The sequence below is a fragment of the Drosophila ananassae genome, chromosome 3L (assembly GCF_017639315.1).
Source record: "Drosophila ananassae strain 14024-0371.13 chromosome 3L, ASM1763931v2, whole genome shotgun sequence".
NCBI lineage: Eukaryota > Metazoa > Arthropoda > Insecta > Diptera > Drosophilidae > Drosophila > Drosophila ananassae.
The window spans coordinates 2,296,949-2,321,644 of record NC_057929.1 but is presented as its reverse complement, the minus strand read 5'-3'; the positions used below and the strand labels follow the sequence as shown (position 1 = coordinate 2,321,644).

At 44.4% G+C, this 24,696-nt stretch overlaps 3 protein-coding genes across 6 annotated transcripts; 1 reads left to right on the top strand and 2 right to left on the bottom strand.

Annotated features, from left to right (window-relative positions):
- Nucleotides 1-112: 112 nt before the first annotated feature.
- Nucleotides 113-5,617, top strand: LOC6495169 (angiogenic factor with G patch and FHA domains 1). 2 transcript variants are annotated; one of them, XM_014907695.3, is made up of 9 exons: nt 113-385; nt 443-569; nt 3,123-3,259; nt 3,447-3,542; nt 3,630-3,711; nt 4,262-4,747; nt 4,810-4,933; nt 4,992-5,097; nt 5,157-5,617. In XM_014907695.3, exons 1-9 carry the CDS (start codon nt 194-196, stop codon nt 5,313-5,315), a joined length of 1,509 nt encoding a protein of 502 aa, XP_014763181.1. In that variant the 5' UTR covers nt 113-193; the 3' UTR covers nt 5,316-5,617. The 2 variants fall into 2 exon arrangements, with proteins under 2 accessions (XP_014763181.1, XP_001958919.1); XM_001958883.4 differs by lacking the exon at nt 3,630-3,711 and adding an exon at nt 3,775-4,183 and having other exon boundaries at nt 114-385.
- Nucleotides 569-2,198, bottom strand: LOC6495471 (hexokinase-2). The gene has a single exon (XM_001958884.3). It carries the CDS (start codon nt 1,984-1,986, stop codon nt 622-624), a length of 1,365 nt encoding a protein of 454 aa, XP_001958920.1. The 5' UTR covers nt 1,987-2,198; the 3' UTR covers nt 569-621.
- LOC6495470 lies at nt 5,353-19,720 on the bottom strand. 3 transcript variants are annotated; one of them, XM_001958882.3, is made up of 9 exons: nt 19,654-19,720; nt 19,204-19,426; nt 13,440-14,164; nt 12,558-12,743; nt 11,409-12,499; nt 11,199-11,331; nt 9,852-10,094; nt 6,089-6,213; nt 5,353-6,028 (listed from the first exon to the last, which is right to left on the bottom strand). In XM_001958882.3, the coding sequence occupies exons 3-9, from the start codon at nt 14,149-14,151 to the stop codon at nt 5,915-5,917; spliced, it is 2,604 nt and encodes an 867-aa protein (XP_001958918.1). In that variant the 5' UTR covers nt 14,152-14,164; nt 19,204-19,426; nt 19,654-19,720; the 3' UTR covers nt 5,353-5,914. The 3 variants fall into 3 exon arrangements, with proteins under 3 accessions (XP_001958918.1, XP_032306133.1, XP_032306134.1); XM_032450242.2 differs by having other exon boundaries at nt 19,599-19,717; XM_032450243.2 differs by lacking the exon at nt 19,654-19,720 and having other exon boundaries at nt 11,199-11,328.
- Between the last annotated feature and the right edge of the window lie 4,976 nt (nt 19,721-24,696).

The window sequence follows — 24,696 nt, the reverse complement described above, 5'->3', positions numbered from 1 at the left end:
CAGTTAATTTTGAACTAAAACATTTTATTTAAAATTAAATCATTTCTTTTTCTTTATAGTTTAAACAGTAAAATAAATCATACCTTTCAGCCCTGGCGCCATTTATCGATTTATTTGCAATCGATTGATTTTAAATCGTTACAGCTTTGCCATCCTTACTTTCAATTTACAAAAATAGGATATTTTGAAAACAATGTCCGGGGCCGCTGTTGAAGAGGAGGCGTCTGAGGCCTCCAGCGAACACGATTTCATCGATCTGAAAAAGCCACACGAATTGGATTCTTGTGATCAGGAGCATCTTCGGCAGTACATAGAGAAGCTACACAGCATTATCCGCAAATATGACATCAAATTGGCGGCCTATAAACAAAAGCTAAGACACTTTGTAAGCGAGCGCAACAGGCGTCACCCGATCTTGTTTGACCAATATCTACAATTTCAGTTGAGCCAGGAGACTAAGAATTTCCGGGACCAGGCCAGCGACACCGCTGAATCGGACTACCCGGACCACAGTTCCACGGAGAAGTCTAAAGAAGACAATGATGACTTGAAAGGAAAGAACGACGAGTGTAAGTCAAGCTCTTTAATATTGAAATTCTCTAATTTACTAGTAAGTAGTGACTACTTGGTTTTGCTGGCCACAGCTGCTACCAGTGCTGCCCCGCGTCCAGACCCGTCCTCCGATAGCATTATGTCCCACGCCTTGTCCGACTTCACCAGCTTCACCAGGACTTCCCTCATGTAGGCATCGAACTTGGGGTGGTATCTGTAGACGGAGCCATCCATGCCGACCACCACGCTCTTGTTGGAGGTTCTGTTTATGAGTCCACTCACTCCAATAGCCACCAAAGTAGCTGCCCTCTTGGCTACACACTCGCAGATGTACTTCAGCGTCTGGCAGTCCTCCACGGAGGCCTTTTCGATACCAAATAGTTTCTTGACGATGCTCCTCGTGCTGGCAAATTCTGGGAAAGTGTCATCCTCGATCTCGGAAATGTAGCGGGTCTCAAAGACGTCCTGATGCTTCTGCAGGACCGTGGCGAACTCTGGCCGCCGGCTACTCTGCCTGAAGATGAGCTTGCGCTCGAGGGCACGCAGTAGGACGAGGCGCACCAGGTTGCCCAAGTACATGCCGGCAGTCATTTTCTCAAACAGCTGCTGCGATCGGTTAATGGACTTCTCGTCCACTTCGCGATCGTATTCCGTACGAACAAAGTCCAACTGGCCACCTTCACCAAAGGCTCCCCACTCGGCATTAATTATAACCTGTTTTTTCGTCCTCTTGAAATCGGGATGGAGGAGGTCCACGTTCTCCACTTCCTCCACGTAGCAGGCATTGCATCCCGTGCCCACTATGACGCCCACCCGACAGTCGGGATTGCGATGCGCACAGGACATGAGAGTACCTGTGGTATCGTTGAGGATGGCAACCACTGCGATGTCGGCATCTCCTCGTCGCTGGATGGCCTCGTGTAGCATGCGACCCACATCTTCGCCCTCGCATCCGGCACAGTCGAATCCCTTAGTCCAGCGCACCAGTAAGCCCTCTTTCAGGCCCACCTGAACGCAGGGAAACGAGAAAGTGAAGCCCAGTGGTAGGTAAGCCGTCTTCATGTTGTGCTTCTCCACGAATTTGGCAAGGCAGTCAGCAATGTGATCGAATAGGTCCACGCCAGACCCGACCATCAGATCCTTGGGCACGGCGTAGATCTGCGATTCCACCGAGGCGTCGTGGTGTCCTTTTAGCGACACCAACAGCACCCGGAAGTTGGTGCCGCCGAGATCTAGGGCTAGGTACTTGCCCATCTCGTCGCCCGTTGGCAGATCCTGGACATAGGTTGGGAAGCACTTGACATTGGCTTGGGGATGGGTGGAGCGCTTCAGGCCCCGCGCCACCTCCAGGCAGAAACGGCTGTACACCTCCTGCACCTGGTAATCGCTAAGCACAAAGGCTTGCATAAGTTCTCGCACCTCCGCGTCCAGCATTTTGCTCGGCTAATCTGTTTGACTGTCTTAGTTGTAACCGCTTGCCTCGAACGATGAGTAACGACTGACCAGGCGCCTTGCTGCCAGTCCACGGCGACGACGACGACACTAAACAGGCCTGATAAGAGCCGCTGGAGGCGATCCGATGCAGTTCGCCAAACGTAGAAACAACTGTTGCCACTGCAATCCGTCCGCTGCGTAGCAAATTAAAACCGAAATAAACACCTAAGTAGCTGATTTGCTGATTCTGGGAGACTACGAGTACAACTGCGCTATATGCTAATCGCTCGGATCGTCAATTGCTAGCAATAGCTCCAGATTTGGCACCCTACAGATTAATGAGTATGGCGACATAATCGACACTAGTTGTAGATTGGGATGCTGGGACGCGGCCAAATAACAATGTCAAATTTAATAGATAATTCTAGATTATTTTTAAACTAATACTAAGAAATACTGGCTAATTTTAATTGACTGTCTGTTTTTTAAAAGGAGTACATAGAAAAAGGTGTGTAGATCTTGCACAACACTTTAATTCTTGTTGAAAGGCAATGGAAGTCATAAACCATCACCTGTCGTAGAGATAGGGAGCGAATGTAGCACCTGTAACCTGGCCCACCCACATCATCTATCTATCATTGGGGTCTCAGGTCGAAGCCTTTAGAAGGCGTGCGTCAAACATCCGAGCCCGCTTGTGCTCGAGATTAGCCCGCCGGAATGTCACATAGGCTAACGCCACCCACTGCAACGTAAGGCTTGCACAAGTGGGCGGACATGATCCATGATTTATGGTACTTAAGTTGAAAAGTGATAAGTTGACCACGTCCGAAATCCGCGGAAATGAAAGTCAGCGAATGCAATCGTTATCAAAATATTAATCCCTAAGGGGCTTGCAGAATAATGCCGTAGAGTTACATTTTTGGAAGGAAACCGAAACGAGCCCCAATCATTATCTGAGTTGTCGTGAACTCATTTCCTTACAAAAATCTAATGTGTCTGACCTGATTTGTGTTTTAAAATATTTTGTTTGAAACTAAGGCTGAAAATAATCAGTTGTTTTTCAGATTGTTTAAAATAGTTTTTATAGAATTAAAATCTCAATTATGTATGCTCCAAAAATTAATTTTCACTTCCAGTATCGGCGACAGATGCATTCAGTTTCGTGGATGAGATGCGCCAGGCGGCGAAGCATGCCGAGAATCTAAACAACTTCGTATATGAGCCAACCTCGGGCATGTACTACGATCCCAAGACGGGGTACTACTATAACGCGGTAAATAAGCAATAAACCCGGACGTAATCTTTATGACGCTTCGTTCTATTCCGGCAAGAAGGCGGTGCATCGCGGTGCCGCGAATGACATTCAGGGGTTATCGCCGCCAGCGAACCTGCATCAATGCCACGAATTGTTAGTGGAATGTTAGTAGATAGCTAATTTTTCACTTCTTTCTACCACCTAGGAATATGGACTTTACTACGATGGAAATACAGGATGCTACTACAGCTACGATCATGCCAAGGACTCGTTCGAGTTCCATTCGCAGGCCCAGGTGCAGGTGAGTGGGTGTATGGCCAACCGGATCGATCGCTAGCGATGCCACCTGATGATTAATCACAACGTTCTTCTCCTCTTTGGGGCGCAGCATGTAGACACCTGCGCCTATAGTAGACTTTTAGCTGATTTTCACAAACTCAGCATAGACCGAATGCGTAGCAATGCATTAGGTAAGCAACGAGGCCCAGAATGTGCGATAAAAACGCGGATTTCTTTTCTTCACTTGGTTGCAGGCTAACGAGGCGGCGGCCGCGGCGGACAATGAGGATGAGTTCGAGGTGCAGTTCGATGAGCATGGCGGCGTCATCACCGACCAGGACACGCTGGCGAAGATCAAGTCCGAGAAGCAGAAGGCCAAGAAACGGGCCGAGAAAGCAAAGCGAAAGGCGAAACGGAAAAAGAAGAGCAAAAAACACAGCAAGAAGAAAAGTAAAAAGGAGAAGCGCCACAAGTCGAAGTCACGTCATAAGGATGCCGATGACGATGGGACCAGCCAGGGCGAGAAAAAGGATGAGGCTGAGGAAGGGGAGATCTCACAGTCCTCTGATTCCAGCTCGGACTCCGAATCGGATAGCAGCAGTAGCAACAGCGACACCGAGGACAGCAGCGTGCCCATCTTCAAGTCCGCTGGACGCTTCCAAGGTGTTTTGGAGATCCGCATTTTTATCGCGGTACTTTTTATATCCTGAAACTAAAACGATTTCTGGTTTTCGCTTTCAGATATTGCCAAAAAGTATCCACCCATGCTGCGCATTGTTGTCCAGGAGACCGGCTTGGAGGGCCTCAAAGTGGGTAGCCTGCATCTGATCACCTACAAGGGCGGCAGCTTGGGCCGCGAGGGCTCCCACGATGTCATCATTCCGGACGTGAACGTGAGCAAGTGTCATCTGAAGTTCCACTACGAGAACAAGTTGGCCATCTACAAGATCCACGATGTGGGCTCTCGCAATGGCACCATTCTCAACGGATCAAAAATGTCCAGTGCTCCCATGGATTTGGTGCACGGCAGTGTGATAACTATTGGTCAGACAAAGCTGCTGTGCCACGTCCACGAGGGCAACAGCACCTGTGGCCAGTGTGAGCCCGGCTTGCTTATCGAGACGAACGCCCAGACTCCGGCAACTGCCAATGCTTCCTCGGGAACTGTTTTGTCACACAAGGAACAGCTGAAGAAACTGCAGCGCAAGTATGGCTTGGAAAATGAAAGTGAGTACTATAAAGATATGGGAATTGTAATGGATACTATTATCTGATATTCTAACTTTTAGAATTTGTGGATGGCGGTGGCAATGGTCAGTCCAACTCGAATTACAATGACAGAGCTGCCACAAGACGGGTGAATGTGGGCAGTAGCACCGACAAGGAAAAGACTGAAGTGGCTTGTGTCAATACGTAAGTCTACGACTTAGATGTTCCTTCTAACAGTTTTTTAATTATTTTTCTATTTTAGGGAAATCGGCAACTCCAATAAGGGCTTTAAAATGCTAAGCAAAATGGGCTGGCAAAAGGGTAATACCTTGGGAAAGACCAACGCAAGTGCTGGACTCCTGGAACCGGTGAGTTGTAGACTTATAAACTAAAAGGCCTGCTGTTAGAAATATTCATATCCCAACAGATCAACGTGGTGGCCAACGAGGGTACTAGTGGCTTGGGTAATACCGACCCCGTCTTATCCAGACCTATGGACAAACGAAAGTTGGCCAACCTGAAGATCACCCAGGAGCGGTATCAGCGCGCCAATGACATTTTCGATCAGTCCGATAGTAGCAACTAAAGCACAGACTTCCTGATTTGATTTAAAGACGATTCAATTAAGTTGGAAACACATTTAATTAACAATTACTCAAACATATTCATAAGTGTGTGTGTGTGTTTATAATTGTAAGTGTGTATATACATTTAGATTCTATGTATATATATATATTAATTAAAATCTTTCTATAAGGTTAAGCTATCAGTCAATTAATTAATTTAGCTTCGCTTATGAACGTCAGAATACAGAATAGAGATTATGTTAAATAAATATGACGTCGCGTATAGGTGTGTCTATAAACTAAATGCGAACGAAATGCGCATTCAAACCAATTGTTTAAATTAATTATCGTGTAGCCTATGATAATGTTAAATTCAAAAGCCTCTTAAGATATGTGGTTTCTCTTGCGATACATGCGCTGGTTATGTTGTATGGTTGATAATACTTTGCCATATGTTAAATGTATCCAATATTATGTAGCGTAAGGTTGTTGGTTGGTTGGCAACAGCCTAAGGCCCATCCACGCACAACGAGAATCTTTGGATGTTGGAACTACGGAAGAACACGAGAGTTGCGCGCCCCGGACTACATATGCATGCTATTTGTTTAAAATATCCCTCCTAACAACTGCCTGCGGACTTTACCCCAATGAAGTACCGGGACTCACAGGAGTGCTGATGCATCTCGCACCACGAGTTGTACGTGTGGTTATTGTGGCCGCATATTTTCTGGGTCTGCAATGGAAAATTAGATCAACGAACGATGGATTATGAATTATATAATTGTACGCTCACCGGTCGCTGCTGTTTCCTGGGGCACTTGTAGCGGCAGGACACGCACCGCGGCATCCGTGTCTGGAAGTCCACCAGGCAGGTATCCTTCGGTCCACACCTGATGTCCGCACAACTAACGCGGCCGGCTGCAATATAAAGTTTACGATGCAAGCGAATTAATGACGGCTGCCTGTGGTTAAGTTTCAGCTTTTATTTTATGTCCGGCAATTTCGGTTTAACGGCCCCGGCACTCTCCAGTATATGTTCCACCCCACATGGGAACTTCTGCAGGTGCTGCTGTGATTACGGAACAGTAACTTGTGCCAGTAAACTTTCCCAGTTTGAACTCTAAACAATCACCATTTAAAAATGCATCTTAAAGTCTTACAAGTCATATATCATAACTGAGTAACTGAGCAGAAGGATGTGCGAGGTTAAGCCACCCAATGGATCATTGACTTGAGCTCTGGCCTCTTGTCTGGAACTGCAATTTTGCAAACTGACACATTATTCACACCACAGGCAATGGTGCAGACAGACCGAGACCATTAATACACTGTGAAAAATAGATTATCTTACCTGGAAAAGAAAATCCTCTTTCCAATCTCCCAATCAATTCAATATATGATGAATAAACCCTCTTTTTTCTATCCTAATTTTTACCTAAAACTGATAAACTATTAGGGTTTCTCTCTCTGCAGTTTGGAGTCAAAGTCGCAGACCCTTCCCCTGCATTCTCGCTTCGGCAAAGTGCGCCGCGCATGCGCAAGACGAGTAGCATCTTCGGGCCGGGCCAATATGCAACCAGTCAAGGTTGGAACAGTTTTGCTGTGGAGCGGTGGAATTGTGGAACGATGGATGGAGCAGCCAAGCGGTGCGCAGCCGCAAACGCCGGCCAATATATGTGTTTATCGTCAACATGATCTGCGACTTGGCAACATTGTTGCCAGAGCCCCCGGGCATTGTTGATCGCAATTGCTCATGGGAGCTGGGGCCATAAAGGAGGAGGAGGAGGAAAAGGTGGCGATGCCAAGGGAGTCCACGGTTGTCTGGCTGTCTCCATCTGCATCTCTGTACCAGACGGTGCGTGAAAGTCCGCCGTCTAGCAATTCGTAACAGTTAAAGTTTATTAATTTCAACTGCCAATTTAGCTTTAGGCAGATACGTCCTTTGTGCGAGGCCTTACTGCCCCCTGTGCCCTCCTCATGCCACCGCTGATGCCCTCCGCCGTCCCAGACCCCCAACTTGTTGATTGTGATGGATGTGGCAGTGGCCGCCAGAGCGGGAGCTGGAGCTCCAGCAGCATCGGTGGTTATGGCTGATAATGCCGTCACAGGGGGAGCCAACTACAATTTGTTATGTCGACGTGGTTTAATCAACGCCGGCGGCTCTTGGCGGAACTTATTGCAACATTGTGTGGCATGCATATATAGGGATGCGTCTCGGGTCATATATATATCCCATTTTGAATGCTGCCCGCGTGTTCCTGCGTTCCCATTCAAGCCAATTCCATGCAAAGAAAATATTGGTAGTCCTACATATCTCAATTCTATAGATTTTTTGATTGGTTTTATGAAAAAATAGTCAAGCCACTTGGATGTAGTAATGATTATTGCAGATACCTCAAGAATCTTTTTAAGAATGTATCCTAATATTATTAATATTTTTTTTCCGTGTGCCCATTTTGGCATTGCGTGTTGTTTAAGGTGATTTTAATACGATCGTAAACTACAGAGCAGCCGAGAGGAAGAAGAGCCAGACGCTTGACCAGACAAAAGTGACGTCGCGACGACGTCGACAGCTGGACGGAGGGGGACGACCACTGGACGAGTGGACAACCGGACAGCCGGACTGCCGGACACCCCAGACACCAGACCGGACGGGGCTGTATTGTACACCATACCATACTCCTGGCAGTTGCAATCACAGAACCTGCGTCGCCGTTGCGAAAATGGCGTTTTAATGGTTTGTACGTGTAGTCATATTTCTTGGGGCCAACGGCAACTTTTCGTGGCTTGTGCCGGAGCTCCAAACCGAATCTACCTTCCTGCCTCCAACCCCATTTACCCGGGGATCGCAGCCAGACAACAACAAGACACACACAAAAAAAAGCATATTTATGTGAAAGCAGACAAACAAACAAATGCCCGAGAACCATAAACTTACTAACCATGAAGATAAAATGGTCAGAAAGCAACCAACACAGGCGCACGCTGGCATTATCTTATGCTAACGCCAGACGATCCAGGTAACATAACGAGTAACAGACGCACATTAAGCAGCAGGAAGGAATCGAGGGAAGCGGAAGGAGCTGGCCAGGGCAGACCTAGGGAGGAGCTGGGGATCGGGTCTGGTCAGGAGATCAACAAACTGCGCAGACGCACGCACACTTCATATTTTCTACACTTTGGTCGGGTGGGATTGCCAGTTGGCCAGTTGGATGGCTTGGCTAAAAGCAAAAGTGAATAATAGCTAATGATCTTAATTTACTTTAGAGTCCGGCTACCGTTAAGAGGGATTACTCAGGTTGATGGGTATCAAGGGAGGTACAATAAGGATACTTGCTTCAAGGCCGGAAATCATTTATCAGGATTTGTTATACCAAAAAGTATGGTTTTAAGCCTTAAACTCTTGAGTGAGTTGAGTATCCTAGTACAGTCCTGAACAAGCTTTTCATGCAAATTTGGGCCAACTGAAGGATACATTGTTGATAAATAATAACTGTGCTGTCCGGGCTGGCCAGACTGGCCCCCTAATAGGGGGGATTTTGTCAACAGCAGCTGCAACAACTTCTGGATGGCCGGCTTTTGTTTTCGCATTAACTGCACGCTGCAATTTGTGGCAAAACACTGCAATTAACAGGCAATTGCAGTCCACCGGCACACAGACCCCCCTATGGCACACTAAACTAGTTTTCAGCACATGGTCTTTACGGCGTTCTCGAGTTCGTCTCCGGATTTGGTGCGACAGCGTAACGCCCTCCACGCCCTCGAGGGGCCATGTATGTGTAAATTATTGCCACCAAGATGTTGCTACTCTGTTGCTACCACCACCATTCCGAACGTGGGCCGATGAGGGGCATTATAATTAATTGGAAATCGGAGCCGATCAATCGGATGGCGACCACAAAATTATTAAGCATGAATGATGCCGACGTCGCGAGTGTTCGCTGTAATTGTGGATGGATGAGCAGCTAGCTAAAGTGGAGCAGCAGCCACAGCCACAGCCACAGCAACATCAGCAACGGGCTAATCAAATTGCTGGCAATCACGGAGCCGTATAAGCAAATGTAGCAATTTCAGTCAAACACCGAGACACCAAGCAACTTGATATGGCCAGGCTGCAGACAGCAAAACGACATGTTACACTTCAGGAAAGGGGTAGTAGTTGTTACCATGATATTAAGAAAGTAGTATAAAGAGTTATCAGTCTGTCATACTGTTTGTGTTTCAGTGTATCAACAGCCAACAGCAACAACCACTTGTGGCTGTGACGCGATTCGATTCAATTCGCCTTAACTTGGCTCGCTGGGCTGGGTGGAAACCTCAGTCGAGTCAATCAAATGCAAAATTGCGGTTCTTTGTTGATTGTTGTTAAATTTGCACAGCCGCTACCCAACTTGCAGCAACAACTATTTCAGTGCAATTGCAGGCAACAATTTGCCGACTGCCAACTGCCGACTGCAACAAGCCTTTCCATACCAATTAATTTGATTGATTTTCGCAGACAGTGCTGGCTGACTATCTGACTGGCTGTTGCCAAAATAACATACGAATATTCATACCTCGACAGGGTCCCGGATATGCCACGGCAATGGAACGTCCAATTTTGCAAATCATCCGATTTATATCACAAACGCTCCTATATGTCTGCCCATCCACCCCGCAAACAGCCTGCTTGCCATCATAGTTGTCCGCATCCAGGTCGTCCTCGGGACACTCTATTTGGCAGGCGATGCAATGTGGTGTCATATTCTGATCCTCCACACAGGTCAAGCCATTCAGGCACTGTACTCCACTACAGGTTGCTGAAAGAAATAGAAATAATCTCTAATTAATATCTTATATTAAAGGGATGTTGCACCTTGCAACATTGTCTTTGGCACTAACATATGCTCTCCCTCTATAGACTGATTGGGCCTATAAATACTATGTGCTGTTGGCCAATTTCTATGATTAGACCCGTATTCGCCACCGGCCAACACCAGCACAAAACTGTTCACGGATATATGCGCTTATATGGCTGGCAATAAACTGTCGAAATTTATCATGGGGACATGCCCGGGCCCGTTGATGCGAAAACGCGCAACGCCTTGGCGCCAACTGTGACACTCGCGAAATATTGCAATCATTTTTTTTTTTCTGCCAGCCTGCAACGGCGAGTATTATTGAATGCGATCGAGTGGATGTCGGGATCGGAGAGATCGGGATCGACATTAGCATCAGTATCAGAATCCCCATCGGCATAGCCGATTGGGCATTCCATTCGATATCGACGGCACGCGCCAACATTAGATTGTTGTTGCTGCCGTTGCCGGTTAGTTGTGTTGCAGGTTGCAGGCTGCTAGTTGCCAGTTGCCAGTTGCAGTAGCCGTTTCTGAATGCTGTGTGCTGCTTGCGGCTAATCCAAGAAGTTCTTTGGCTTCTCGGCTCATCGTTCTTGTACGCCGTTTTTATTGATCATTTGAGCATGTTTGCGAGTGCTTCCTGTATCATTAAATTATTACACAACATTTCTATCCGCCCCTCTGCGTTCCAATCGAGGAGGAGACTTTGTGCCCCATACCCATACCCATGCCCCGTTCCACTGGTCCCCTTGTGAGACTTGGTCGTCTGGCCAGTTGATTTCACCACTGGCGACAAGTTGTTGGCCGTAATTGAAATGTGCAATAATTTGTCATCTAATCTAATTGTGGCGCTGCTGCGTTTTGGCACGCGAGCCACCCATTCCAACGTCCATTCCAATTTCCACTGACTCTGCAACTTCTCGGCAATCGTTTATGGTTTCGAAGTTGGAATTCCTAAGATTTCTCCTAAATATAGACCTACATACTGTGTATTTTAAATATTAAAGTTTTAAGCCTATGAACCCTTGGACTTTTTTAGATTTCTGTGCATTTTTGCGAACTTACTCTTGCAACTGCCACGATAGGCGACCTCCAGTTGGGCGTTGTTGGTGCGGCAGGCGCGCTTGCGCAGCTGGCACTCGGTGTTGTAGGTGCGTCCGTCGGAGCCGCAAACCGGATTTGAGTGTAGTTGCTGCTGCTGGAATGGAATGGAAGCCCATCCAAAGTTAGCTGCCCCAAGGAGTATGCAATATTTGAATACTATTGAAAACTCACCATCAACACTGGCTCGTAAATTCCGCCCAGAAAAGCCAAGTCATCGGCATAAGCAAAGTCCGATGACGCAGTGTTTTTGCTTCCGTGTTGCAGATAAAAATGCCCAGACAGTGTGGTATTTACCGCAGAGGTTGCTGCTGTTGCTGTTGCGGCTTCTGCGGATGATGTTGCTTCGTTGGGGCGATCCTTGAGGAGCTGTTGGCGGTGTTTACGCCGATGACCATTGTTCCGATGTGAACTTGGACGTGAATGCGATTGTGATTGTGATTGTGAATGTGGAGCATTTACAATTCGTCTGGCATGCTGGTGTCTGAATCTGGCATTATCCGACTGTTGCTGTTGCTGCTGCTGCTGTCTATTGATGTTGTTGGCGGGTTCATTAGCATTTGCCAACTTGCGTCTAGACGGAGACTGAGACGAAGACTTTGACTGAGCTGAAGCTAAAACTGTGGCTGCCTCTGAGACTGAGACTGAGACTGAGGCTGGAACTGGAGCCAAGATTGGGTCTGTCGCCTGCGAAGGCGTCTTGTCTGCTTTGGACGAGTCATTGGCTCCTGTCGTCATTGATCTTGTCGAGTGTTTGCCATGGCTGTTTCGCGGCCTGTTTCTCAATCCGTGCCTCTCATAGCCCCTCATTTCCACACGGCCACCGCCGACACCGACGCCTCTATCTCTGTCTCTAAGTCCGTCTCCGAGTCCGCCACTGCCACCGCCTCCGCCTGTGCCACTAAATCTACCGTTTGGGCTTGTGGGCTGATCTCGCAAATTGCTGCTGTCTATGATCAAAAGTCTCCGGTGCTTCGTTTCGCCCAATGCCTTCTTATGATGATTCCCATTCCCGTGCTGCTTCTGAATTCTTTGGTTATCAGCTATGCCACTGCTGCTGCTGCTGCTTCCACGTTGGCGTTTATCGCCATCTAAACCTAAATTTATGCTGGAAATTTCACTACTTAGACTACGTGATTCGCGGGGCTGTTGCTGCTGCTTGCGACGCAAGGCTGCCCCGCATTCCGGGGCACAGACGCACTTTGGCCGCCCCTTGCGCTTCACACACTTTCTATTTGGCCCACACTCGAAGCCCTTGCAGCTCTCTGAAAATTGCCCAGTATTAGGATTATTTATTTGGTCTTCAGTTGCCACAAAACTCACCCATGCAGGGTGCACACTCGACTCCCCCGCCAATGGCCGTGGCAAAGAAATACTCCACGCTGCTCAGCTCCCGATCTGTGTAGGAGAATCCCGGCCTGGTGCCACAGCACTCCGACCTCGACATGTTGGTGGAAAAGATTTGGCTGCACTTGCCGTTTCCCAGGTGTGTTTGCCAGCAGGTGCCAGCTAGAATAAAGAGTTTTTCAAAGAAAGAAACCTTTTAATTAAGTTTACAGAAGCTATACTTTAATAGAATCCCAATATAATTCAAAATAAATAGAAATGTGTCTCCTGATACGTAGAAGTCAGCCCTTTTCATGAAGCTCATCTTTCATTCAGGTATTTAAATAATCAAAACAAATATTGTTGTTTACTTTTTAGTTTCGGGAGGAATGCGAATGTGCCGGCTGCTAATCGAATTGGCAAAAATTGAAGATTCGCGCTTTTTTTCGCCGCTTTTTTATATTCTTATTTTGATCTTCTGACTTGTGATCAAATCGATTTGGCAGGCCTCGACAGATTTGGGATATCTGCTGGATAAACAAACAAGGGGCTCTGCTGTGAGAAATTGCGTCATATTTGAATATAATGTGACACATTTATCGTTCAATCAAGACGAGGCGAATGAACTGGAATCGAGATTTGTATGCAAACTGAATGCAAGGCGCCACTTTCCAATGCACCGCAAGAAATTTTAAGAAATTATGATAAAATTGAACTATTTATTTATTGGAGATAGGAAACATACTCTTCAAAAAAACATTAGTAAGAAAATTAAATCCACTTCTATTAGATATTGCAAACTAAAGTCTTGAATTTGAAAGGGATCTATCAAGTGTAATGTATCTGACAGATGCATCTACTATTTAATGAAATACTCACCCGACACCAGGCGCATATTCAGTAGCAGCAATCCAATTAACAGAGCCATCAATGGCTGTCCAACTAGCGACTGCGACTGATGGCCAGAAGATGATGTTGCTGCTGGGCTCCCTGATGTTGCTACTGTGTTTGCTGATGTTGCTGCCGGTGGTGCTTCTGCTGGTACTGGTACTGCTACTGTTGTCGTGCAACGCATGCTCTTCATTGGACTAGAACTTGATGAGTGTTCGTGTTTGTATTGCTGCTTCTGATGTTGCTGGTGTGCTGATGGCTGGTGTTGCTCCTGCCGATGCTGATGTTTTTGTTGGTGTTCACGTGCCATTGACACCTCGTCTGAGCAATCTTGTCCCCCATTGACGTCACGGCCATATTGATCGTCATCCTCAATGAGCCACAACCACCAGCAATTGGCCACCAAAGATTCTTGCAAAAAGTTCCATGCGATTACTATAAATAAACTTAGAATTGTTCTACATTCGCTGCTGATAGCTGTCGGCAGTTGTTGTGTTGCTGTTGCCGCTTCAGATGTGTCTGATGTTGCTACTGCTGCTGACGTCTTTGACATTGTTGCCGCTAATTGGTTTGGTGTACGCGCTTCCGCTTTTGCGGCAGGAAGTGCGCGGATCGCCGGCATGTCTCTGCGCTTGAATTTGTAATTCGATTTTAGAAATGTCAAATTGTTCTGGCTGTTCGTTTGATGATGATGAGGCATGACAACGCGATGTCTGTGGATAAACAAAGAAAGGGATATTTACCAATGGTTGCACATAGATGTAATTGTAGAGAGAGAACAAACACTTTGGGGCAAAAAAGGCTGCAAAGGATGATTTCAATTAGACAACAACGCAGCCCATCCAAAAGGTTGGCTTTTAGATGGGAGCCACTCGAATGGAGTGGCAGTGTGGCAGCCAGCCAGCCAGCCAGCCAGCCAGTCAGCCAGCCTGCAACATGATGCAACAACCAGCAAGCAGCAACCGGCAACAAGAACAGCCAGTCAAGCACAAAGAATGTTTTGTGCAAGAACGACGCCAAAGAGGCAACAATTAAGTCTCAAACGTTGAGTTGACATTGAGCAGGCGGTTTTCAAAATGCGACTACTAAAAATAAAGAACCTGTTGCTGTTGCTGTTGCTCTTGGTGTGTTGTAGGTTTGGCGCATTTTGCACATTATGCAGTCTGGCTTTGGGTCTCTGTCTGCCCTCCCCTAACCCACCAATTCCTACCTATATGACTGTCTTTCTGTTATTTGTTTGTTTGCCAGCTTGCCCGTTTGTGACTTGCAGTTTGTTTGGCGCGCTAGTTTAGAATTTGTTGGTTTCTTTTTGGCTTTGGCTGAGACTGAGACTGAGACTGAAGCTTTGGCCTGTTGTCAGTGTCATCGTCATGACACTAAGGACGTGCTCAAGATACGAGACATATGCAGACGGAACAGAAATGAGCAGGCCAGAAGAGAACAGAACGAGTCGGCCGATCCAGACATGCAACAATTGCCGCATGGAACGTGACTGGAGTGTGACTTGGCTCGAGTATCCTAATTTGGCAACGTCCTTGAGTCGAGCGAGTGATGACGACTTTGGGCTTTTGGCCTGTTCCCTGGATCCTGCCTCTCCTCCTGTTACCCTATTCAATTAGCCCACTTCAGTTTGCAGTTCGCAGTTCGCAGTCATTATCGAATGTTCAGCTGCTGCTCGGCTCCGGGCATGCAAATACTGGATGACAATTAATGACCTACTGCGTTACGGGTTCATGTCCCCTGGCCTGGCCTGGCCTGGTCAACAGAAAGGTAAATAAATAAATAAATACTGTGTTAACACACGTTGCCACATTTTATATGGCGGCCGGTCTCCATCTCGGTCTCCGTCTCTGCATCCGGCGGTAGTCGGTCCTATCGTCCACCTGTCCAGCCGGCGCGACGCGACGACGATTGCCCGCCAGACGCTGTCTGCACTCACACAGACCCACGAAAATAAAAAAGGAGGCACAACACACACATACACAATAACACGCACTTGCCTTGGAGCCGGCGATTGGAGTTGCAACTGCAACAAGCTGCATTCCTGCCGAGAGGCTATTTTTAGACCGGCTGCAGTCAATGGGTTTTTATAACCTTTGCGGACGGTATCGCAAATAACTTAGTTACGACAAATGTAACGGACTGATCCAAAACACACATATAGGATATCCACTCCCCAAATACACAAAAAGAAATTTTAAAAATTACATTTGTTTTGGGTTGTGACGGTTTTTATTTCAAGATTTTTTACCAAAGAAAAAAAGGTTTCTGAAAACAAGGTACCTTTGAAATGAGGCTTTGGGAGAGTGTTTATTTAAGAATGTAATTTTAAGGGAATAGTGCCTTTAATCTTATTGAAAACTTTGCAAATTATTAGAGTATTGTATCTTAAGGACTTCAATCCTTCGCTTTTTAAACGTTAAAACCTTTGAAATGAGGCTTTGGGAGAGTGTTTATTTAAGAATGTAATTTTAAGGGAATAGTGCCTTTAATCTTATTGAGAACTTTGCAAATTATTAGAGTATTGTATCTTAAGGACTTCAATCCTTCGCTTTTTAAACGTTACAAACTATAGTTTGGGAGATATTCTCTTTAAATCTCTTTGTATGTGATAGTTTTTTGATAATTATATTCCTTAAGAGTAAATTAATTTCCTCGCAGCGTGGTGAAAGTGTTAATTCCACCTGGCGATATCTTAAGAGATATAAGCCCACAGATTGCAGTTCCGATCTTGTACGATCCGTTAAGGAGTTCCTTGGCTACCAGGAGTGGGGAGCTTGCCAGCATTTGCTGGAATTGTCTTGCAGTTTTTCGGGCTTTGAATGCCTCGAATTTTTTAGTGCTTACAAAAAAATGTCTTTTGGGCACAGTCACAATAAACAACAACAACAACAAAAATGACATAAAGGAGCAGCAGCAGACAACAACAAAAAAAAATACAAGGAGCGCCGGACCGGGAACAACAACAACAAGAGCGGGGCAAGGCATAAAATGCATTCCTCAAGCTTAGCAACTGCATTGCCAAACTCAATATCCACAAACCCACTAAGACACACGTACGTATGTATATATCCAGAAGCAGACAGTCTGGGCTATATACTCACATGTATGTATATATGTGGGTATATAGGCATGTGCATATACGTATATAGTCGCTATAGCGAATGCCTTCTTGGAGATGCAGTTTGACCGTTGGCCGCCCCTCTTCAAAAGACCTGTTTTTGTGTTTTTGGGCATTTATTCTGGATTTTCGCAAATTGTGTTTTTTTTTCTTCCTGCGCATTTTCGTTTGTATTGAATTGCATCTTATGCTGCGTCTTCAACTGCTGCTTCTGACGCTGCTGTTGCACTTCAGCAACAAGTGCATAATTTCAACCTCAAGCTGTGCTCAAATGTGTGTGGTGCTAAATTTCACTGCGGTTCCCTCAGGTATTCCGCTTTCCACAGTGCATAACTACCAGCTACCAGCACTCGCCTTTAGTTACATTTTCGTATTAGATTAAGCCTCCCCGAGCTGTACAGCTGTACAGTGCGTATCATATTATAAGGCGGGCATGCTCTCAAGCACGTGCTATATATGTCCTATCAAATAGTATGCAGGAAAACTGATCCAAACAATCGGATATCCAGACACCCAGCAGTATGATAGCATTTTCGAAAACACATGTATAAAGTTTCCAAACAAATTCTGTTATTCTGCCATTAGAATTGCAAAAAAACAAAAATCCAAAAAAACAAAATATTTATATAAAGGTGAAGAGAGATTTTAGAATTGGAAAGTATGCAATTTCATATCAGTTTCCCAATATACCTTTCCTGAAAAAAAGTCTCCCCAAATATGACAACAAGTTATGCAAAGAAACAGTGATACTTTTGAAAAAGGATCTTGGCATTCGAATTCTGTTTTTCTCAGTGCGGATTAGTCTGGGTTCTACGATCGACTGGCTGAACTGGCGATCCAGTCACCGACCGACTTAAGCCCCACCATTCAGGCCGATTGCGCAATATGTTACCGATCGCGAATGTCGGAGATCCGGCTCTGGGAGCTATTTTTAGCGCTGTCCGTTCTGCGGAACCCTGTGGGTCTCCCGCCTTGGTCGCCCAGCTGTATAACTGTGGAACGGTTCAAATATAAAAAAAAGGTCAACGTATTTGGTTTCATTTATAACCCAAAAATAAAAAAAAAATACTACAGAGGGTAGAGGATAAAGCTGGCCGAGATTGAAGGCGCTTCTAAGGAAACAGTTTGTCTTTTTTGGTAAACAACAGGAAATTCCTTTCGGCAAACTCATCAGCCAAAGTAAACTGATTGTCTCTCTGTCGCTTTTGGCGCGAGATTAATGACACTTGGGCTGCGGTCACGCCCCCAGGCCAAAACGCCCACTTACGCATTTGCATATGACAGCAGAAGCAGAAGCAGAATCCACACCAGAAGCAGAAGCAGAAGCCTTGTTTGTTATGCAAGCAGTAAATTTTCAATAAATATACATAAACCAACAAACAAATCAAATCAAAACCGTCGGACAGCAGTAGCTATTTCATCAGTAGGCGGTAGGCAGCATCGCAGCGGCAGACAGCTGGACTGCCCCCAATGTTGTTGTTGGGGCTGTGGAGGAAGGCTCGCCTGACCAACACACCCACACCACCAGACAAACACTGACCATATCGACGTGATGCTGTGATCCATTGCTTATGGCTACAGAGGGAAAAATTGGCAAAGAATTCCGAGGCACATCTTTTTTTGTCTTTTTGTATATTATTTTTTAACAACAATATTAAAAGATTTAAGGGCCTATTCTAAGGAGATATAGCTTTAAGGTTCTAGTTGGCCGGAAACCTTGGGTGATGTTAGGTAAGAGGGTAGCTATTTTTACTCTTTTATTTAACCTTTTTATTAAAAAAAAAAGGATTTATTTTTAGTCCTAAAAACAAAATTATTTAAACAAATTTTTAATCAATTTAAGTCTCAGTGCCTTGGGCTTATCTGTTTATTTTCCCAGCGCTTTAAGTCACGCGTTGCACATACGCAGCGTTGGCCGAAAAAAATGCCGGCACTTGAGATGGCTATTTGCTGTTCCTTATTTCTTTTTTTTGTTATTTATTTGTTTTTAGTTTTTTTTTTGTCGCTTAGAAGCGAGGCATGATGGCTCATTAACAGCCGCAAAAAATGTCCAAAAGTAAACAGGAAATCTGCAGGACTGTGAAGTGAAGTCGAAAAGCGCGCGCGCGCGTGAAATTATTATTTGCTTACTCTGGACGCCGTGGCTGTTGTTCTTGGTGTACCCCTTTTCCTTTCCTGTTCCCCAACCTGGGGCATGGGGGATTCGAATACGAATCTGACTTCTGAACGACTCGCAGACACAGCAAACCGCACAAGCAAAAAGCAAAGACTCCCGAGTTCCGAGTCCCGAGTCCCTAGTCCCGTCTCGCCGAGCAAATAAAAATAAATATCGGCTCACATGAAATCCGAGCTGTTATTGAGTCTTTCGATCGCCTTTTGTTGACAACTATGCAAGAATTTTTGTTATTGTCTGAGATGTGCAATTATACGTGGAAATATTTTTGTCTGCCGCTGCGGCTGCTGCCTTAAAAAAATAATAATAATAAAAAAAAAGACAAAAAAAGAGTCCAACGTCTGTGAAACAAAATATCCACTCTGAAAGGAGGAGGAGAGATCTCCTTCTATTTTCTTTCTATTGAGAAAATCTGAACCTTAAGATGGAATTCATTCAGTCTACATAAGTGAGCTCACCTTTTCCCAATGCACCTCGGCTAGCTGATGTTGCTAAGCGATTTCAGAGCTTAGAGGCAATAATTTTCAGTTTCGCACTCGGACGTGGATGTTTGCCAATAAATTAGCGTAGAACATGCCAAATGATCGGCAAGTTCACTTGTTTTCAGAAATTGTTTGTCAGTTTTCAGTTTTTACTTTTCAGTTTTCAGCACTAATAAAAGGCAATTCATAAAAACAGGAACTAAAAAAAATAACAGAAAATAATAAATATATTTTTTCAAAACAAGAACACAAATTTAATTTATGCTGAGTTGCGATCGTTTAGGGTTTATTATTTTTTTTACACAATTATTTCGCTGAGCTTTCGGTTTTTGGCAACTGTTGGAAAAGAGTTTCTCAAAAGGTTTATTTACATTTCTCCAGGCCTTTCTTGCCTTTGGAAATCACGAAAATGGACACAACACACACTGTTTGGATATCGAGGAGTAGGTGGAGCTGGAACGTCTGCTCCATCTGATGGTCGAATACGACTTGACTTGGGCTTTTGGGGTCTTTTCTGATTGGACTTTTCGCATGCTATCTTATCGGTTATCCATACCCGGTTCGTGCATGCGTTACCGGTTCGGTCCGAAAACTACCTCTCTCAAAGAGCGAAAACGTCTACATTTTGTAAACCAAAGTTCTCAGCGATTTTACACCCATACAGATGCCTTACGCCAGCTACAGTGGAGCAGTTTAGGTTTTGTTGGCTAAAATTCGACCAAGGAATTGGTTTTTGGGAGCTTGATATTTTCATTTATTGAATAACTTTATGAAAAAATATATTTTGCTAATGGAACTAAATATTAGAAAAGCAGAAACTTGTAAATAGAATAATGAGAAAATTTAAAAACAAAATACACTTTTTATGAAGGATTTCAATTTTCAACATCCTTGGAAAACTTTAATCTCTGGTAATATATCTCCCACTAAAAGGACTATTTTTTAAGACCTTCAATAAAATTTAAAAAAAAATTTTTAAAACAAATTAAATTTTACAACAAAATTGTCCTTTTTCGAACCATTCTATATTGCAAGGAGAACCACTGTGCTACGCAGGCTGCTGTGGCGGTTGTTATTGTGTGCGTGAGAGGCATGTAAATAACTCGCTCAACCGCTTTTGCGCAACATGTTGCCGGAAATGCATTTCCGGTCGCGTTAGCCGGCAAGATGTTGCCAAAGCACACGAGTGTGTTGCCAGCAACACAAAGCAGGGCTCATTAAATGCAGCAAAAATCATGCAGCGACCATATAGAAAACATATCTTTATCTCCAACCTTAACTGTCTATTGTTTGGCCAGAGCAAAGCGATGGCAGCCAGGTAGTCGAGAAAAACGATTTCTTTATGGTGCAAACAGCGTCATAATTTAGATCTAATTGTCAGATATCCGAGCCAACAAACTGCATGTTGCTCAGCCTCAGATTTAGCAAAGTTTCGCGCATTTCGCTGGCGAAATGAAGACATTTGATGGGCAGGAGAGCCGGGAAACTTTGCCTGCTTCTTTGCTTTGGTCTGCTATGCTCTGAGTCTGAGTCTGGGTCTGGGTCTGGGATTTGGACGTCAATTACGGCGCGGAGCGTTTTATTGGGCAATGGCGTGCTGGGCGCGTATTAAGCCGCCGCTCGCTGATAGCTGCAACCACCACCACGCTTCCACACTGCCCGCAGTCATGCTGCCACAAAACTCACAGTCCTCCACCTTAACCCACTAATGATGTTGGCTGCATGTGGCTGCCACATAGCTGGGTATTTATTGGAAGTGCATCTAATGAGACATTGCCATTGCTGCTCATAATTGCGCCAAAATGGCATTCTCGCGCTGCCATGAATCATTGATTCATAGACTCTGTAGAATCATTCAAATATGTGCATGTATGTGATTCTAAAATTATCACAATATTATCGTGAATTTATGAATGAAAATATGAACATATTCCTGGTTTTGTTTTTTGAATTTCCGCTCATCAAAATAAATCAAATGCGAAAATCACATCAAAGCATGTTCTCTGACATTTGAACTGCCAACCGGATATTCATAGAATTTTGATTGAATTGCTCTATAATTAGGCACTCATTTCCTCCCAATTCAATTTGCATATCAACCCACACTGCGTATGCGTAATATTATAATGTTGACAGTTCTCACGATAATTAGCATTAGCCGATGGGCGGTGAGAGGTTGGCAGGCTCACACGAACACAGGGGCGGGGTGGAGCTTAAGTGACGGCAATTTGCGGTGCCTCAAGGATATTCGATGACAAAAAGAAATTGCTTTGTGTTTAAGCCGGCCCCGTCTAGACTGATTTCCCTGGCAGGAGCTAGCCCGATGTCCGATGTCCGATGCCCGTTGCCCGGTGTGTGAGTTTGTGTGTTTTTGTCTTCTGTGTGTAATAGTCCGCTTAGGCTTGCCATGCTGTCGGCACTTTACATCAAAGTAAAGCCATTGCAATTGGCTAGACAGCGCCTTATAATCCTTTCTCTCTCCCATTTAGCTTGTGTGTGGCCCTGCACCGAACTTCATTCATACGCACTGCGGTTTGGTAATTGATAGTGCTGACCAGCTATTCCATGAATAATTAAATTCAACATTCGCAATCCCAGACCCGAAAGCTCGTTCATAGGATCTTAAATTGGGTTATAATTGTTTCGCATTTAAGGAAATGACATAGCTTCATCGGTGTCTATTCCGGAACGTGCTGCTATGGGAATAATTTTGTTTTGATTTTTGTTTTAGTTCGCTGGAAGAACTCTGATTCACTATGAAAGGTTCCCGGAAATTCCACAATACTTGGAATCATTTGGAACTTAAGGCTTAAAGAAAAATGATGGCTTTTTTATTAACAATAATTCATTATTTATATATCAATTTTCAAAAAATTGTTACTTTTGCTTCTTTCAATATGCACAGATGTGCCAATTTACATCTGATCTAGAAAAGGTAGACCATTTTGTCATCAGGGAAGCGAGTACGTCAACTTTTCATCTAAAATTTTGTCTTTAAATCGTTTTCAAATGTTTCGATATTTTTCAAGGGGTTCCCCTGTGAAATGTTGAGATTTCCATGGTTTCCGGTTTTGCCCCCTTCCGGTAGCCATATCTCAGCCAATTTACATCCGATCAAGGAAAAGTAGACCATTTTGTCATCAGGGAAGCGAGTACGTCAACTTTTCATCTAAAATTTTGTCTTTAAATCGTTTTCAAATTTTTCGATATTTTTCAAGGGGTTCCCCTGTGAAATGTTGAGATTTCCATGGTTTCCGGTTTTGCCCCCTTCCGGTAGCCATATCTCAGCCAATTTACATCCGATCAAGGAAAAGTAGACCATTTTGTCATCAGGGAAGCGAGTACGTCAACTTCTCATCTAAAATTTTGTCTTTAAATCGTTTTTAAATTTTTCGATATTTTTCAAGGGTTTCCCCCATGAAATTTTGAGATTTCCATGGTTTCCGGTTTGGCCTCTTCCGGTAGCCATATCTCAGCCAATTTACATCCGATCTAGAAAAGCTAGACCATTTTGTTATCAGGGAAGCGAGTACGTCAACTTCTCATCTAAAATTTTGTCTTTAAATTGTTTTCAAATTTTTCGATATTTTTCAAGGGGTTCAACCATGAAATTTTGAGATTTCCATGGCTTCCGGTTTTGCTCCCTTCGGGTAGCCATATCTCAGCCAATTTCCATCCGATCTAGAAAAGGTAAACCATTTTGTCATCAGGGAAGCGAGTACGTCAACTTCTCTTCTAAAATTTTGTCTTTAAATCGTTTTCAAATTTTTCGATATTTTTCAAGGGGTTCCCCCATGAAATGTTGAGATTTCCATGGTTTCCGGTTTTGCCCCCTTCCGGTTACATCCGGTCAAGATTTTATATATATTTGTTTATAGTATTTGATATATTTTGTTATTTTACCCGGCCATATTTGAATTTGCCAGAGGCTGCCAGGCTTGGTGAATTTTCGTGTGCTGCCACATCTTTGAAGTACCATTTTATTTCCTAATTTTTCGTTAGTAGTAAAACTCCCGTAGTGAAACTTATTTTTGATTTATACGTCTGACACGTTTATCTTTCCTGGAACTAAATTTTGTTTATGATTTTCGTTTTTGTTTGTTATATTCTCGAACTTTACACGAATTTTACTTGTTACGTGGTAAATTCGTCGTATCATTATGGCGCCATCTATGTATTATGTTGGTGGTGTTGTGGCGCCATCTGTGTGTGATTTATGTTATATAAGCCGCCATTTCTATTTAAAACCAACTAAAATGTCTAAAATTAAAAACCAAAAAATTAAGATTTAAAAATTTTTTAAATTTTGGAATTTTTATACTACTACACTTTTTTTTATGACTTCATTGTCGGGATAATGCACCCTTTGACCAAGCGATCCTTAACTGCCAAAACCGAATCGCAAATAAATGAAAGTCTTGCTGCCAAAATTGGTAACTGGTCAAAACGGCGTCTGGATGCTGTTTGTGTTGTTGGTTTTTCTGCTTTTTCTGATGCTGTCACGCAAACGTCAACGGGCACCGGGTCCAGCCTCCGAAAGTCTGACTGTCTTTTTGCCAACCGCCTGTTGGCCAAGTTGACAAAACATGCGCCTGCGCAGTTTTCGCCTTCACATGAATATTTTCTTGTGAAAAATCTCGGCTTTGTGTACGACAATTGTAACTGAATTTGCAGCAAGTGTCAGCCTCAGAGGTTGGGGGAGGTCTAAGCCCCATAGTGGCTTAATGACTTAATGGCCCTTTTAATGTTTACATACAGGTGGTTCAGTGGTTTAAACGCGCTTTAGAAATATTATTTACAATTTCAGACCCCTTTGGGCTACGCCACTGTCATGGGCTTGAATAATATCTCAGCAAATCGAAAACGAAACGAAAATCAATGAGGAACGCAGTCGGCAATGCCAGCACCAAATGCAGCAACAGGCCGCCACTTGGGCGCTCCTCGATCTCTGGAGCATCCGAGTATCTGATCGCTACAGATGGACACGATGGGGATTGAGGATGATGATGGAGATGGTGTATAGTGGATGGTTGATGGCGATGGAAGGCGACCAGTTGATTTGTGCGTGCCTGGCATTGCAATGAAATTGCCGCCCGGTCGTTGGTAGTCTCCCCCAATTGCTGGAAACGTCTGGATTCTCATCCGCGAATAGGCCAGGAACCAAAATCATGGGAGATGATGACCTTGACCCAGCTAAACGGTCGAACGGTAAAGTCTGGCTCACAGCCTAGACAAAGTGCTGAAGGCTAAAACAAACCTGTTGACACAGGGAGAAATAAATGTACTTTAATATCAGTGTTATCTCAAGTGATAAAAGATAAAATGAATATAATTATCAGCTGGAAATGAGAGCCTAATTTATGACACTTTCTATTATTTAGGTGGTTATAGTTTATGACGGTTATTACTCTCGAAAAAGGTCATTTAGGCTTACGGCTTTATCTCTCAAATGCTAATTGAGGTGAGTAT

What these genes read in the sequence shown, in the direction of transcription:
- LOC6495169 (XM_001958883.4), top strand. Translation starts at nt 194, where the DNA reads ATGTCCGGGGCCGCTGTTGAAGAGGAGGCGTCTGAGGCCTCCAGCGAA. An exon ending in GAAAGGAAAGAACGACGAGT is followed by an intron (nt 570 to 3,122) that starts GTAAGTCAAGCT and finishes TTTCACTTCCAG; the next exon opens with TATCGGCGACAGATGCATTC. An exon ending in GAAGTGGCTTGTGTCAATAC is followed by an intron (nt 4,934 to 4,991) that starts GTAAGTCTACGA and finishes TTTCTATTTTAG; the next exon opens with GGAAATCGGCAACTCCAATA.
- LOC6495471 (XM_001958884.3), bottom strand. Translation starts at nt 1,986, where the DNA reads ATGCTGGACGCGGAGGTGCGAGAACTTATGCAAGCCTTTGTGCTTAGC.
- LOC6495470 (XM_001958882.3), bottom strand. Translation starts at nt 14,151, where the DNA reads ATGCCTCATCATCATCAAACGAACAGCCAGAACAATTTGACATTTCTA. An exon ending in CTATCGTGGCAGTTGCAAGA is followed by an intron (nt 10,095 to 11,198) that starts GTAAGTTCGCAA and finishes TATTTCTTTCAG; the next exon opens with CAACCTGTAGTGGAGTACAG. An exon ending in CCAGGAAACAGCAGCGACCG is followed by an intron (nt 6,029 to 6,088) that starts GTGAGCGTACAA and finishes TTTCCATTGCAG; the next exon opens with ACCCAGAAAATATGCGGCCA.